At 51.7% G+C, this 15,009-nt stretch overlaps 5 protein-coding genes across 5 annotated transcripts; 1 reads left to right on the forward strand and 4 right to left on the reverse strand.

The window, feature by feature from the left end:
* Window positions 1–80: 80 nt before the first annotated feature.
* IAR55_002670 (allantoicase) lies at window positions 81–3,465 on the reverse strand (the record flags this gene model as incomplete). The annotated part of the gene is made up of 12 exons (XM_066945783.1): window positions 81–235; window positions 302–382; window positions 450–522; window positions 581–1,183; window positions 1,263–1,288; window positions 1,346–1,524; window positions 1,607–2,142; window positions 2,251–2,607; window positions 2,674–2,962; window positions 3,075–3,163; window positions 3,233–3,318; window positions 3,402–3,465. 12 exons carry the CDS (start codon window positions 3,463–3,465, stop codon window positions 81–83), a joined length of 2,538 nt encoding a protein of 845 aa, XP_066803284.1.
* Window positions 3,466–3,977: 512 nt separating this feature from the next.
* IAR55_002671 (uncharacterized protein) lies at window positions 3,978–4,857 on the reverse strand (the record flags this gene model as incomplete). The annotated part of the gene is made up of 4 exons (XM_066945784.1): window positions 3,978–4,085; window positions 4,149–4,254; window positions 4,405–4,625; window positions 4,732–4,857. 4 exons carry the CDS (start codon window positions 4,855–4,857, stop codon window positions 3,978–3,980), a joined length of 561 nt encoding a protein of 186 aa, XP_066803285.1.
* A 1,156-nt stretch (window positions 4,858–6,013) lies between these two features.
* IAR55_002672 (uncharacterized protein) lies at window positions 6,014–6,865 on the forward strand (the record flags this gene model as incomplete). Its single annotated transcript, XM_066945785.1, has 4 exons — window positions 6,014–6,059; window positions 6,155–6,477; window positions 6,593–6,644; window positions 6,717–6,865. 4 exons carry the CDS (start codon window positions 6,014–6,016, stop codon window positions 6,863–6,865), a joined length of 570 nt encoding a protein of 189 aa, XP_066803286.1.
* A 1,143-nt stretch (window positions 6,866–8,008) lies between these two features.
* Window positions 8,009–10,231, reverse strand: IAR55_002673 (uncharacterized protein; the record flags this gene model as incomplete). Its single annotated transcript, XM_066945786.1, has 6 exons — window positions 8,009–8,306; window positions 8,372–9,159; window positions 9,228–9,734; window positions 9,794–9,854; window positions 9,913–10,144; window positions 10,225–10,231. 6 exons carry the CDS (start codon window positions 10,229–10,231, stop codon window positions 8,009–8,011), a joined length of 1,893 nt encoding a protein of 630 aa, XP_066803287.1.
* A 2,499-nt stretch (window positions 10,232–12,730) lies between these two features.
* IAR55_002674 (uncharacterized protein) lies at window positions 12,731–14,501 on the reverse strand (the record flags this gene model as incomplete). Its single annotated transcript, XM_066945787.1, has 3 exons — window positions 12,731–13,987; window positions 14,044–14,154; window positions 14,217–14,501. The coding sequence occupies 3 exons, from the start codon at window positions 14,499–14,501 to the stop codon at window positions 12,731–12,733; spliced, it is 1,653 nt and encodes a 550-aa protein (XP_066803288.1).
* Between the last annotated feature and the right edge of the window lie 508 nt (window positions 14,502–15,009).

Raw genomic sequence — 15,009 nt, forward strand, 5'->3', positions numbered from 1 at the left:
CTTGCGCAGCATCGCGACCGATTGTGTACACGAACTGAAAGCTGTTGTTCCATGGGATTTGGTCAAAGCCACACTCCCGCTTACAACTCCGGAACATCAACTTTCCCAAACACCTCCGCCCCCTCCCAGCTCAATAACTCGCAATCCCTCTCATCGGCCTCGTGTACTCCTGTCGAGATCTGCGTTTCGACACAGGCCAAATCCAATGTCGAGTCGAGTACGAGCACAGGATGATCTGCAAAAGAAAATGCTCAGCGGGTGTATTGGTTCGTAGGCGAATCACGAGATGTCGACAACTTACGCCATATACCCGGTGCATATGATAATCCCATGTTCGCGGGCATGATGAATGTCTTCATGGTTTTCGGGTCTGGTCGATCGTCTGTGATTTGCATAAAAGCTATCAACGTCTGCCCTTTTGGAATCACACTTTACGACGTCAGACTCACCTGGTCCGTTCTCCGCTACGATGACCAGGAATTCGCCTCCCGGTGCCAATGCCTCTTCACTCTTTCCGGGCCACTGCGACATATACACCAATAAGCTTTCAACTTGACGCCAGTCTCGATCGACTACTCACCTCAGCCTTGCCCATAGGAATGAATGCCTGACTTGTGTATTTGTGTCTTTCCATATACCTCACATCAAACGTCCTCCCTCTTTCCAGTCCTACCTTCTTGGTAGCTCTGAAGACAGCTATGCCAGTGATTGCTTCGCTATCTTCAGGATACGTCGAAATGATGGGAGCGAGTCGGTTGTTCTTCCTCGTCTTTCCATCCGGAGCAGCTTCGAAATCTGTATGGGTTGGATCGGGAGTAGGGCTGATCACATGTCCGAACGCTTTGAATCCGGTCGGGGTCAGAGGTACAGGTGAAGCTGGTGTGAGATTGATGGTTGATTTATTTGGGGCAGGTGCGGCAGGGGTGTGATGTAGTAGCGAAGATAGAGAAGGGAGTAAATGGTGAGGCGCAGTGGTCGGGGCATTAGCATGGGCTTGAGGAAGAGCATGGTGGACAGGAGGAGGTTGTGGGATATGTGCCGTGATCAATGACCCGGGTGGTAAGCTTTTGGGTGGGAAGGGCGGGACTTGAAGGTACAGTGGCGGCGAAGGTGCGACCTTTTCGATGTACAGAGGATCAAGCACGTCGGGTACGACAGCCTCGATAATGGCGTAGTCGAGGTCCTATACGAAATGATGAGAGTTAGACATCCTTCACATCGCTACCTGCTTAGCTGAACTGAGCCACGGGCGTGACACTCACTCCACCAACGGTCAATAGCGAGTGATCTATGAGCGACATCAGCTGGTCTTGCCATACAGCTTTTAGATACATTGGACACTCACGCCATGTGCCCTGATTGAAGCTGACACCTTGTGCAGCAGTCGCGATGAATGCACGCACTGTGCTCAGGTCGGGCTTCTCGTCTGCACCATTGAGTGCCACAACAACGATGAAAGCTCCAGGTTCCGGAGCACCTGGTTGTCTTCCCATCGGAATAAAGGCTTGAGTCGTATGTCGGTGACTGCATTGCGACTCATAAGCTCCAAGCTCTCTGAAACAACCTGTCCGCCAAATATGAGGTGTCGCCGAGGTTGGTCACTTACCGCTCAAGCAGCTCCACTTGCAACTTCTGACCATCCTTTGTAGACAGCTTGCTCTGAGCTTTGACGCTGCCAACATGTAGGCCTCCTTTTGTCAACGTTCCAGCCGGATAATTTTCTTCGACTCTGCCGATTCTGTGAAATTTGAAGGCCGTCCCCTGATTAGCAATGGTGACAGGAGTGCCCTTAGGCGCCGAAGTGGGTAACGAGTGGCCCTGAATCACCTGACCGTAGGGCTTGAACACCTCAGGGGTTAGGGGGAGCGTTGGAATGATGAGCGCTCCGTCGAGCGGGGTAGTGAGCGCACTGGAAGGGGTAGGCGCAAGAGGATGCCCGAAGATTCGTACTCGCTTGGATCCACCGTCCGGGAAGATATCGTATCTGATATGGCTGAAAACCTGTTCTTGGGGCACATTTCGCTCTACATCCAAGAAGTGTTGGCGATGAGGACCAAGTGGTGTCTTCGCGACGATCGTGGTCCAGTCGGCATCATCGAGAGCGGTGTCGTCTTCCACAAGAGTTGCTTCTATTGCGCAAGCCTGAGCGGTAACGCGATACACGTTAGCCTTGCTTCTACTCCAGGAGAACACCAGCACTTATTTACGACGGGACGCGAGAGGTAAAGTACAAGCAAGAGGCGAACTCACAGCTGGATAGTTTCCAGGATGGAAAGCCGTGTCGACCTCAACCCACCGGATGATACCAGTGACACCCAATTTGGCCACAACCCATTCTTTCCTCTCTTGACCTTCAAGCGCACCTCCAACGGCATACTTGCCTCTCCCCTCTTGACTTCGTCTCGTCTCCCATCCATCTGACATATCGAAGCCTCGACCTGGCAAAAGCAGGTTCTGTGGTGGTGAGAAGTTGGCGTCTGAGCATGAGATGATACGGCCGCCTATGAGGGGAGAGAGGAGGTCGGTAGGTTCCAGCTCGTGGTAGTTTTCGGGCAAAGACGTCGGAATGGATGGGGCGTGAGGTAGACCATATGCTCTGAATCGGGCCTTTCGGACGGATGAGAATCAGCTCTATAAGTGTATCTCATTCAAATTTGGCCACATTTGACTCACCATTCCACCGTCAGGTATCATTCTCACCATAACAGCACCCCAATTACCCTCCTTCCCAGTATCAGCTATCTCAAAGACATGTCGACTATTAGGTCCCAGATCCACGACAGGCAACACCTCGACCCATTTGGGGTTGGACGGCATGAGTTTCGGTTCTTGTCCATTTTTCGATGGCGTGAGGGAAAGAGCAAAGACCTGAGATTGAGGGGCTTCATTACCGCTAAAATGGGAAGTGTCGATATCGACGTAATGGATGGATGTGAGCGGGGTTGCGAGGCGAATGATCACCCTACGAGACCGCAAACGAGCGATCAAGTCAGCAACGAGCTTAATACATTACGACTAGGTCGGTGGCCGATCCTTGAACTTGTACTGGAACCGGAAGGCAAGGATCGACTCACCAGTCAAAGGCGGGGTTGTGACGCCTAGACTCCCAACCATCGTACAGAGCCCCATTAGGCCCGAATTGACCTTTGAGAGAGATGGATGGCTACAGACACAAATGACAGTCTCAGTCTCAGCTCATATCCCAGACCCGATGATGCTTGATGTCACTCACAGTTGGTTTGATCAGATTATGTCTCGAAGCAAAAAAGTCATCTGAACAAGCGACGACTTGACCGCCAAGAGCTGCTGAAGAGACCTCTGCAAAGAGTTCGAGCGTCAATCACGGGTCTGATCTCTTCGAGGTGAAGACCCCGAGTAAGAGGGACACTGGGTTGACCTACCAACGAAGTTGGTCTTGATGCTCGAGTCAAATACCTGCAAGTCGATGGGGGTGATTGAGCTCATGGCGTTGTGACGATGAGGGTCTGAATGTGCTGATCTAAAGGTTGGTAGGGGATGCTGTTTATCTTTTTGAGTGTGGATGTGGAAGAATGAAATGCGTGAGGATCACAAAAGACTGTGACAGTCCAAGTGAACGAAAGCGTTCAAGCTCAATATATTGGATGATTCGTGATTGACCGAGTTTGATGTCTGGCATGATATGAAATATGTTGGATGGGGAATGATATGAAATATACAGACTCACTTCACTCCAAAGCCACGGTGCGATTGGTCCCAGAGGCGCGTCAACGGTATCTTATCGGAGGATTTGTCCCGATCAACCCGGACTGTGGACCACAAACTGTCTTGTTACCTGCAACAACCGGTTCAACGCCACGGTCATCCACTTGACCCAACGCAGTGGACTGGTCACACATCATTGTTCATTGTGTCCATATGCATGCTGGAACATCGTAGCATGTTGTTCAGAATACAGTCATGTACAAGTTGAAGCTCTCATATCAACCTCGCACGTTTTACGCCATCAAGCTCATCATACCTCCAACGAAGAGAAGAAGGACAGAGGGGATGGCAAGATGGTCAGCGGCAGAAGTGCCAGGCTGCGAGGATGATGGACTTGCAGCCTAGCGTACACGACCAGTCAGTCTTGTCACAGACGGGAAGACGGTGGAAGGAAAACCACGTACAGCACTGGAGCCTGACGCCGAGGCACCGGTACCACTAGGTCGAGACCCGGAGTCGGTGGTCGTAGGAGTAGACATGGCGGATCGGGACCTAGTTGCGCTGACGGTGCTGAGTGGTCGACGTCATACGAAAGTCAGCTAAGGTTCTGACTATGTCGCCGTATCTTCCCATGAGTACTGGTCCTTCTTGGACGTGTGTATTTGTTCCCGTCACTGCCAGTCCAATATGCGATTCCGAGTCAGATGAGAGCTCACTCACGAAGTACCGGTAGTCACAGCAAATTGATCGCTCTGAGCGAGAATACCACCGTCAGCAGCTTGGAAGCTGATCCTATATCCGTCTCCGGCACTGATATCTCGAAGAGGTTCGTAAATGTATGAGCCGGACGAGGTATTGACGTTGGCTTGGATCGGGGTTTTGGTGGAATCGTTGGGAGGAGAGAGGGTGATGGTGAAGTTTGCAGGATCGGTCGAGACGGACTGCAATGGAGAGATGCAATCACCAGGGACGTGAAAGAGCTCGACGGTCAGTATGTCACGTCGCGCGCAGCAGAGGAATCTGGAGCAGCGGATGTCATGCACTCACGGTCCATTGAATGACTTGAGCTCCACTGGTCTGCCAACCTGATGAGTTGGAAGGGACCGTGATCTGGATGGCTTGCGCGACGGCGGAAACGAGACTGAAAGTGAGGAGAGCCTTGAGAGCGATCATGTTGTTTACGTGCTAAATTGTTTACGTGCTAAAGCCGGTAGGTCGGCAAATCAGCCGATGTAATAGTATGTCAATGGATACAAACAGAGCTGTGAGCAGCGAAGTCGTTATGCTTGTATTGATGGAGGATCGAGACAAGAAAGCAATGTCAAGGATGGATGAGCCGTTTTATACAATAACGTCCATAGCTCTTGTTGACTTGCTTTCCGCACTTTGTGCCGTACACCGCTTTAAAGGCGTTTCTTGCTTGAGATTACGCTTTCTTACGTTTCGTTTCAGAACCGCCATGCGTCGTCGCGTCGGAAGTCATGTCGTTGTGAGCATACGGTATAGACACGTTCGATCAGTAGCTTCCGCACCGCTACACTGATCGTATGAGATGATCAAGACAGCAGCATCGCATCGAGAGTTGAGGTTGGGTGTGGCAAGTAGCAACACCGCCTTTCGGGCACACCAAACAGTCGGAATCCGAACCGAATCAAATCAGCCGCGAAACTCGAGATTTTGTTTCGCGCCTCGTGAAAGCCATCCCCCTACAAGCAGGGAATCGTGGATCTTGACGTGTTGTAGCGTCACAGATCGTCTCAGTGATGTGCACACATGGGAGTCATGTAAGAAAGAAGAGGGCCTCTGTGTATCGCACATCGTGGTGAAGACAAGCGGGTGCATCATGCCGACGTCAAACGCCAAATCTCCACGCCCAGCGGTCAGAACAACGGATCCGGCTCGTGTCTGTTCCATTCAGATCCGATTCACAAGGGGGCTCTAATCCGCAATGACTCACAACAGTCATGCGATGCAAGCGATGCGACAGCACGTCTCTTTGAAGAGCCGTAGTGTTGTTTGCGACTTCAGCTTGACCTCTAGAAATTCTATTTTCAGTGACGATTGGTGGAACACAATGAATATCCCTTTCGAATTACCACATCGAGTAACTTTCTGCGATCGTGTTTGCGTCCCAACTCCTTTCTGTGCTGGGCGCACAGCAGAAAACTACGCGGGTTTTCCATCATTGCGTCGTTTGCACACACTCACACCTCACGACATTTGACACATCCTCGTACATCCATTCACGTCTCATTGCATAGCTTGAGATCGTATCGACCCTCCGCATCGTCACTATCACTGAACAGTACTGGACATCCTACTTGTCACGATGAAGCTTTCTTGGCTTCTCCTCTCTCTCCTTCCCTACGCTACCGGTATGTCTCAGACCACTTGTCTTCGCGACTCCATCCTCCTCCTATTCCATCGTGGGCCGTTTGATAGTCACTGATCTTGGGGCTCAACCATCCAGCCGTATCGGTATCGACAATCTACTGGCCTGTGGCATATCCCAATGCCAACTATCCCTGGGTGATCGGACAGAAGAACCTCCTCTCATGGTTGACGGGCGGAGCGACCGGTATCGATTCGTTCGATATCCAATTACACAATGGGAACCGGACCGTCATGACAGGTTTCATCCCGATCGCACTCCGAGTCCCGATGGAGCGATTACCGACCGGGAGGAAGAACTATGGCGGTGAGATCGAGGTGGATTTGGATACCTCGATCCCGACCGGTGATAGTTTCTTCTTGATTTTCATGAACACCTATCACGGGGAGGTTTATGCAAAGGTGAGTTTAATGAGAGGAGCAATCACAGCTCTCCATATATCTTCTTCTCCCTTCCCCCCTGGTCTCGTGCAACGGATTGGGAACGGACAGAACTGATCCACATCTTGATTCGCAGTCTCCTAAATTCTCGATTTATCCCTCTCAACCCGACAACTACACTTCAGCAGGTAAGTCCAGATGCTTCTGACCACATCTCTACCAGGATTGATCAAGCTAATTGCGCACCCATCTATCTACAGACCTCCCCACCGCCACCGTCACGGCGACTCTCACCAACGCTCCTAACCCCACTCAACAATGGGCCGTCACGCTGAACGGTATCGACGCCGACGCAACTGCGACCGCTACAGCGACCGACATCGCTGGTAATGCCGGTAGCGGTACATAAGCGAGATTCGTCGATCGACCTAGCGCGTCCCCGCCCTCATCGTCAGAGCGAGAGGGGCACGTTCATTCGTGTGTCAGTCGGAGTGGAGTGAATAGAAGAGGACGACGGAGTTTGTACGAGAAGGGTGTAACGAGGAGTGTGAGGAGTTTGAGCGGATGTGTTTGACACGGACTTTTGACTGCAACATCTCTGTTAGTCCATCCTTATGATCTTGATGTAGTACTCTTATCTGCAGACTATTTCATGGTCGATGCGACTCCCGATGGCGTCTGAACAGGGGGTGATCAGTCGATTGGCCAAATTTTGCAAAGGACTTTGCAATGTTTTCTTCCTTTCACCATTATCACTGCTATCACAACTTGCTGAAAGCAAACCTCATGAAGTTTGGTCCCACCTTGCGTATCCAGGAGTCGATCCTGTCGAATGGCATAATCGCGTCTCCCGGCCAACATGGTTTGGCTCTGTGGCTACTGTCCCATTCTCTCCTGCTCATTGGTGCCCCCTAATCAGTGCCAGCGCGAGTGTACTGTGCGGAGTAACGACGTCATTATTTATAGCTATGTACGGAGATGCAGCAAACATACTGTACTTGTCGCTTGCAGAAGTGGTACTGTGTTGGATGCTGGATCATGGCAACGATAGATCCGTCTCACCCTGTCCTCCCTTCGCCTCGATTATGTGATCGGTGAGAATGATCTCGGTCTTTAGGTCGCCCGGGAGGGTAATGTTCGACCGCTCGCTCGCTCCATCATCGATCGAACTCGGCTGAGATCACCTTAGCAGCTACGAATAGATCAGGAAATTCAAATAGGACCGACAGTAATCGAGTACAGTAGATGTAGAGGCAGGGAGCCATACTGTCATCATTGATGTCTTCGATGACCGAAAGCCCGACGAGTGGCCGCGAGACCGACAAACTGCTCCATGTGCTCAATGTTGTTCATGTGCTCAACCTGACATGCAAGTAGTGCTAATTGAAAACTGCTTCATCATCTATCCATTATATAATTGGAAAGAACGCTCAAAGGAATTACAATTGTACCGAAATCTCTCAAGAACCTCGTTTCACTATCTAAGTTAGATATAACCGATAACTAACTCTTTGTAAATGGTCTGACATCCTACTCATAAGACCCGCACACTTTATCGCTTCTCCGACAAGGACTCCTCGTGCTGAGAAGACTGCACGGGAACCTTCGTGAGACCGGCTTGACGAGCGGGATCGGCAAAGTCCTTGATGGGCTCGTTGAGGTGCTTGAAGTAGGTGGGGAAGGCGATACCGCAGAGGAAACATGCGATGGCGAGAGCGACGTAAGGCCAGATGAGGTAAGGGTCCTGGATGGCGTTGGAACAAGCGAGACCGATAGCGGCACTGATGGCAGAGTTGAAGAGACAGATGGCGTAAACGAGACCCTTCATCCTTGCAGGGGCACGAGTGTAGCTTAAGAAGAGCCAAATCAGTCAGTCGATGATGGTCGTCAAGAATCAGACCCAAGAAATACTCACGCAAGCTCGTATGAGGTGACGTTGACGAAGATCTCACCAATGGCGGGAAGAGAGTAGAGGGGGACCTGAGCCCAGATAGACCAGCTGGTGACGGTGTCACAAGACGAGGCGTAGTAGCCACACTCGGACTCCTGGTAGATCTTCCATTGGACGATAGCACCGTAGACCATATTGGCAGCACCGAGCATGAAACCGACGCAGATACGAGTCATGGGCTTCATGGGTCGACCGATCTTCTCCATGAAGGGGTAAAGACCGTAAGTGATGATGGGGGTGAAGACGATGATGGTCAACGGGTTGAAGTTGTTGATGAGATCGTTGGGGGCGTTGTTCAAGGTCATGGCAGTGGACATGTCGTTCTCCTGAGAACCGATACCACCGTCCGCAAGGTTGAAGATAGGGATAAGCATGAAGACGGCGGTAGCGGAAAGCGTCTGTCGGATCTCTTCGACGAAGAGATCATCCCAGAATACCTTGCTCGAGTCGACGTGGCCATCTCGAGCGAGGATGTAGCTGGGCTTGGCCTGGTTCCACCACTCATCGCCACCCTTCCACATTCGTCGCCAGCCGCCGTTGCCCAAAAGCGTGGTGATGACTCGGTAAGCCTCGAGCACGACGGAACCCTGAGGAGGAGCGATATACAATCTCTTGTAAGAGATCCAGAGGACGAGAGGCATGATCATGTAAATGACACCGGGAATAAGGTAGGCGAGCCAGAAACCGACGAAACGGGCAGAGTAAGAACCAGCGATGGCGAAGAACGAACCGACGTTGATGCACCAGTAGAACTGGCAGAGCCGAGCGCAATCAGCATTGCGTCTCATCATCGAGAGAAGCTGACAGGTGAAACACTCACGATAAGCAAGTATCGCTGAACAGTAGCTGAGGGGTCAACAATGACTCGCTCTCCAGTCTTGGTCGTTTGGACGACCGGCTTCTTGACGGGACTCTGGTCACAGAGAAGAGTCGCGATACATGGCTTGATGAAACCGGCGGCCATGGACAAGATGTAGTACGAGAGGAGGAAGGGACCAATGGCGTGACCTTTGGCGATGATGGAAGGGATGGAACTGATGACGAGCAGGATGTGCGCGATGAAACCGACGAATGTACCGATACAAACGGTCTTGAATCGACCGAGTTTGGTGTCGGCAAGAATACCACCCATGATAGGGAAGACGTAGGCCAAGAATGTGAAGGCGGTGGTGATGGCAGTCGCCTGGACCGAACCTTTGCCGAGAGCGCCAGCGGACTGGTTGGTACCAGCCTCACCCGAGGCGACAGCACCAGACCCGCTACCACCCTTGGGCAGAGGGTTTTTCACGAAGTTCGTGACGACACCAGTGGTACCGTAGTACGAAGCCTGTCAGAGGAGGTTAGCCCATGTGCTACCGACACTTGATGGAGTCGCGACCAACTCACTCGCTCAGCAAGCTCGATGGCGCACATAGCAACGACAACCCAAGGCACCTTTCCGGGGATCCTAGCGAGACAGACGACGATCAGCCACTCTGCTTCGAACGCTGCGCACAATGACTCACTTTCTCAGGAGGGACTCCTCCTCGGGTGTAGGGTCGTCTCCCTCGGCGAAGTGGATGGCGCTCAAGTGGTTTTGGTCGTTGCTGAGGGTATAAGCGTCTCCGGCAGTGACGGTGACGCCGGGAACGGCTCCCTCCTTCTTGTCATAGTCGGAGGAGTCGAGCTCGGTGGCTGGCATAGCATAGCTGGGGATTGGAGCCGATTGCAAATCGGTAAGAGCGTTGGAGTGGGTAGCTAATTGGTGGAGACAAGGCAGATCACAGGTCAGTCTGAAATACGGGGGGGACGAAGTTTGGTTTGCTTTAATTACTCACTAGCCATGGTGGGCGAATGAGGTCAGACAGACTGCTAGTTCTTGCTGTTCTCAATTCGACTTGTATGTCCGGATCAAAAGAGGAAAACAGACGACACCTGCTTATGGTAGGTCGAGCCTTATGTAGGAGTTCACTTATCTTTGGGAGCGCCGCCGCCTTTTTTCCCAGATGACAGGAAAGAAGCTTATCCAATGGCGAGGACCGGGTTTGCTCCACCCACGAACTTCGGAATCGCATGGCGTGCTTCGGCACGATGCCTGCCTCGTCAAGGTGGATAGCGGTGGAGGACTACTCGGAAGGAGTCTGATATTCTCCGCCCTCTCCTCCACTGATTGCACTTGGACGGGCTTCAGAAAGTCTCGCCTTGCCTAGCGAATGCTCTTTGATTGGGAGCATGTGGTACCATAAGAGAGACGTTACGTGCTACACGTAAACGAGCCTTCTTCCTCCCAGCGGAAGCAAGCATGGAAATGGGATAAAGACACGGCGACTGAGATAAGGCCTATCCCCTTGTGTATGTACACAGACTGTAAGTTTTGGTCAAGAACACCTAGAAAAAACACCACATGGTGACATCTCTCGTTTGGATTCATTTCCTTTTCTCCACCTCTCGTCATTGCCTTGGCCGTTGATTCAATGGAACAAGTGACGAATCTGGTTGGGTCCATTTCGGTTCGTGTATTTCGAAACACCACCGTCAAGTTCGGGAGTTGGAGAACCCAGAAAGCCAAAAAAGAACAAAACAGGTTCCGCGATTTCGTCTTTCCCTTAGAAGCGCAGTAAAGCCAAGCCTACTCGTGGCTTGAAAGTCACTGTTTTTAGCAGCTGTACTTCAGATCCAAAAGCTACAGTATTAAACCACACGATCGGAAGAGAGGTCCGCAGGGTGAAGAGCCAGTGTAACGCTGGAACCGCATGGAGCGTTTTCGATCGTCTCCCAAATCCTTTCTTGGCATTTCTTTTTTCGGCACATGCTCCGGCTGCGCAAATCACTCTCCGAACCGAAAGGAAAGGAACAGTTGGATGGGGTGGGGCGAGGGGAGAGGGGGAGCGTGTCAGACACTGCAGTATCGTGTGGGTTTTGGTGATCCTGCCAGTGTCGATAACGCGTCAGGTGGTGCGGTATTCCGCGGCAATAAGCATGATTGGGCGAGAGGAGAGGTATCGTACATGTGGAGTTGGAGAACTCGACGACCGACATTCACTTGCTTATCTCTCCAGTGGTCGTCCACAAGAACCACGGAACCACGGATCTTGTCCGTTGTCTTGGCACAGATTGGGACACACATGTACAACGCAAAGCGCGAGAAGAAAGATGTGGCGTCATGGTCGTCAGTCTTTCTTTACTCTCCGATCCATAACCAGATAGAGTACAGAAAGATACAAGATAAGAAATGACGAGTGCTATATCGAGACCTGCCTCTGCCTCGATGCAATGCCAAGAAAAGTCGATCGAATCAAGGGTAGGAATGGTGGAGCAACATCATCGTTTGGGAGCAACTACGCAGCCACACATCAAGCCGCGGCTGATAAGAAGACCATCAATGGGATAGGCGCCGGTCATAGTATGTCTTGATTATGATGTGGCGAGCGGGGTGAAAAGTATGTCTATTTTACCTCGTCTCGTGATATCGTATTCTACAAGTGGCGTTCTTCCCGACAGAAGAAATTGTAAGGTCCCGAATGACGAGTATGCTCGTGTGCTCGTGTGATCGTGTGGAATTCCCACACGGTCGTGGATAAGTGAAAATTCGGACGGTGAGAGCAAGCTTGTCAGCTGACCTTGACTGACTGACCGACTGACTGACTGACTGACCGACTGACTGACCGACCGACCCGACCGAAGGAACGAACGGATCAAATCAGTCTTTAGCGGACAAACGTGATGGGACATGTAGTTCATCACGAGAAGCATATGCTCGATCGAATCGTTCAGAACCCGTGATGTAAGCTATCCAAGTGTGTAGATATGCAAGTAAGACAGGGATCCCATTCATACGCCGGGCCTGTTTTGTTAGGTCGTGAGACAGAGCATCTTCGGTTCTTTGTCCAGAAGGATAGAGCGAGTAGGCCTGAGGACAGGTATCCACATTTGATCATGTCTATGAAGACTTGCAGAACAACGGGTCGACGCGACGATTCTGACGGTCTCGCGACTGTACGCAGTCGTTCCCTGTATGTCCTCAATGAAGCGATACCAACATAGCCTGAGCTTGAGGCAGCGAACGTGTCTGAACATGCCCGACAATGCCCGCATATGGAGATGTGCCCTCCACAATCTGTTCTCTGGAGCGATTTGAATCAACAGAAGCAATGCTACGTGGACTGAATCCTGTACACCTGTGAAGGCAGCAATAAACAACCTAATGCATATGAAAGACTCCTAGATGGTCTCCGTGCTAACAACTGCCGGCGATGAGAGACATATTAATCCTGATCAAGCAATCACTATAACGATAATACTTTTTTTCCATCTATCCAGACCCCACCGAATCCGAACGCGAATTTACATGAGTTTGGTCCAAATCTTCTCGACCCAGTTCCTAGGAGGAGGCTCGTCATAGGTGTCAGACTCGATGACATCGAGACCAGAGACGAAGTCCATTTCGGAAGCTCGGATGAATCGGGTCTTCATGATGAGCTTGTATCCAATCCAGAGGATGGGGAAGAGCCAGACAGGAAGGTAGTTGGTGATGAAGTCGGAAGCGGACCAGTTGTCACGGAGGAAGACGGACCAAGCAGAGAAGAAGAGGATGATGGTGATCAAGACAATGGCGTACCAAGCGGCAGCAGCTCGATAGTTCAACTTGGCAGCGTAAGGAAGAGTCGATCGAGCGATGCCTTGAGATCGGAGACCCTTCTCGAATCGGATGTAGACGAAGCAGATACCCCACCAGGTGAGAAGACCGGCAGCGGCAGTCAAGTTGGCAAAGTATCCGAAGACCTTACCAGCGGTAGACTGGAGAGACATGTAGGCGAGAGCACCGAAGAGAGCGCAGAAGATGATGGCGACGTAAGGAAGTCCGCTCTTAGTGGTTCGGGCAAAGATCTTTGGGGCCTGGTGAGTGAGGGCAAGACCGTAGATGGCACGGGAAGAGGTGAAGAGATCGGAGGAAGCAGCAGACCAAGCTGAAGTCAACAAACAAGCGTTGACGATACTGGGCAAGGCGGGGATACCGGCTCGTCGGATGGCGATGACGAAGGGAGATGCAAGAGCAGTACCGGAGTTCAAGGAAAGACCTCCATCGTCAGAAGGGACGAGAAGACCGATGATGAAAGTTCCACCCAAGTAGAAGACCAAGATACGGATGTAAACCTTCTTGATGGCTCGGGGAAGATTTCGTCGAGGGTTCTTGGCCTCACCGGCAGCGATGGCAACGATCTCGGTACCGATGTAGGAGAAAGCGGCTTGAGTCAGGACGGCCCAGAAACCAAGGAATTGACCGAGGGAACCCTTGATACCCTCGTACTGGACGAAGGGTCCGGGGTGTCGCCAATATCGGAATCCGATGGAAGTGTGATCGGGACCGCCACCGGAGGTGATAATGATACCGAGGATGATCAAACCGGTAATGGTCAACACCTTGATGGAGGCGAACCAGAACTCGCACTCTCCATAGACACCGGCACCGAAGAGGTTGATGGCGACGACAACGATGAGACATATAGAGATCCAGAGAGCGTTGTTGATGGTCTTGTTCCAGAGGTTGATCAAGACGGCAGCGGCAGACAATTCAGCAGGAAGAATGATGATCCAGTTGTACTGAAGTAAACAAGCATGAGCACTGCGCGCTGGAGCTGACAAGAAAGATCACTCACCCAATAGTTCCAACCCATAGTGAAAGACAAGGCGGGGTCGACGAATCGAGCAGCAAGAGCGATGTGACCACCAGGAATAGGGAGGAAAGAGATCATCTCTCCGAGACAGATCTGCACCACAGTCAGCTCTCCTGCCGCGTCCAGTGTATAGACGGTAGATTACGGTCACTTACCATGACACAGTAACAGATGGAACCCATGAGGGAGTAACCGAGGAAGAGACCCAGGGGGCCACCGTGGCCCAAAGCAGAACCAGTACCCAAGAACAGACCAGTACCGATGACACCACCGATTGAGATCATCGCCAGATGACGCGATTTCAGTTGTCGCTGGAGACCGACCTTGAGAGCTGGATCCTCGGTGTAGTCTGAGTGGTGGGCACCATCGATGCCCGAGACCTGATGGCTGGCATATCCATCGCCGCCGTGCTTCTTGTCGTCGTACTCGACCGCCGACATGATGATTGTAGTGTTGCCGGCTGAGGATGTGTATAAAGGGGTGCCGAGAAGGACGAGTGGCGGGTGGGAGAGGGAGAGAGAAGGAAGAAAGAGAGATGGAAAGGCTTGGAGTGGAAAAAAGAAAGGAAAGAGAGTCGGTTGCGCGGTGGACGATGGGGTTATATACCGTGGAGCCAACGGGAAGATCAGGAGATGATGGGATTAGGATTTATCTCTGACCCCAATCGAGCGATAAGCCCGCAAACGAAGATAAGCACGTAAGTCATTCTCCTTCCCACCTGCTCCCTTCGTTTGACCGGGCCAAGGACGATCGTCGTAGGGAGGGGAAGGGGAAAGAAGCGAATGATGAGACCGGGGGAAGGGGGAGGAGAAGGGAAACGAGGAGGAGGGGAGTAGACAGCTCTTCGCTTAACACATGAACCAGGAACAGAACCAAACCGACCCGACCCTGAGACTTTACTTTCTTTTTCAGAGATACTAACTGCACCCGTACTGAAACTCCCTTTGA

Source organism: Kwoniella newhampshirensis, chromosome 5 (assembly GCF_039105145.1).
Source record: "Kwoniella newhampshirensis strain CBS 13917 chromosome 5, whole genome shotgun sequence".
Classification (NCBI taxonomy): Eukaryota; Fungi; Basidiomycota; class Tremellomycetes; order Tremellales; family Cryptococcaceae; genus Kwoniella; species Kwoniella newhampshirensis.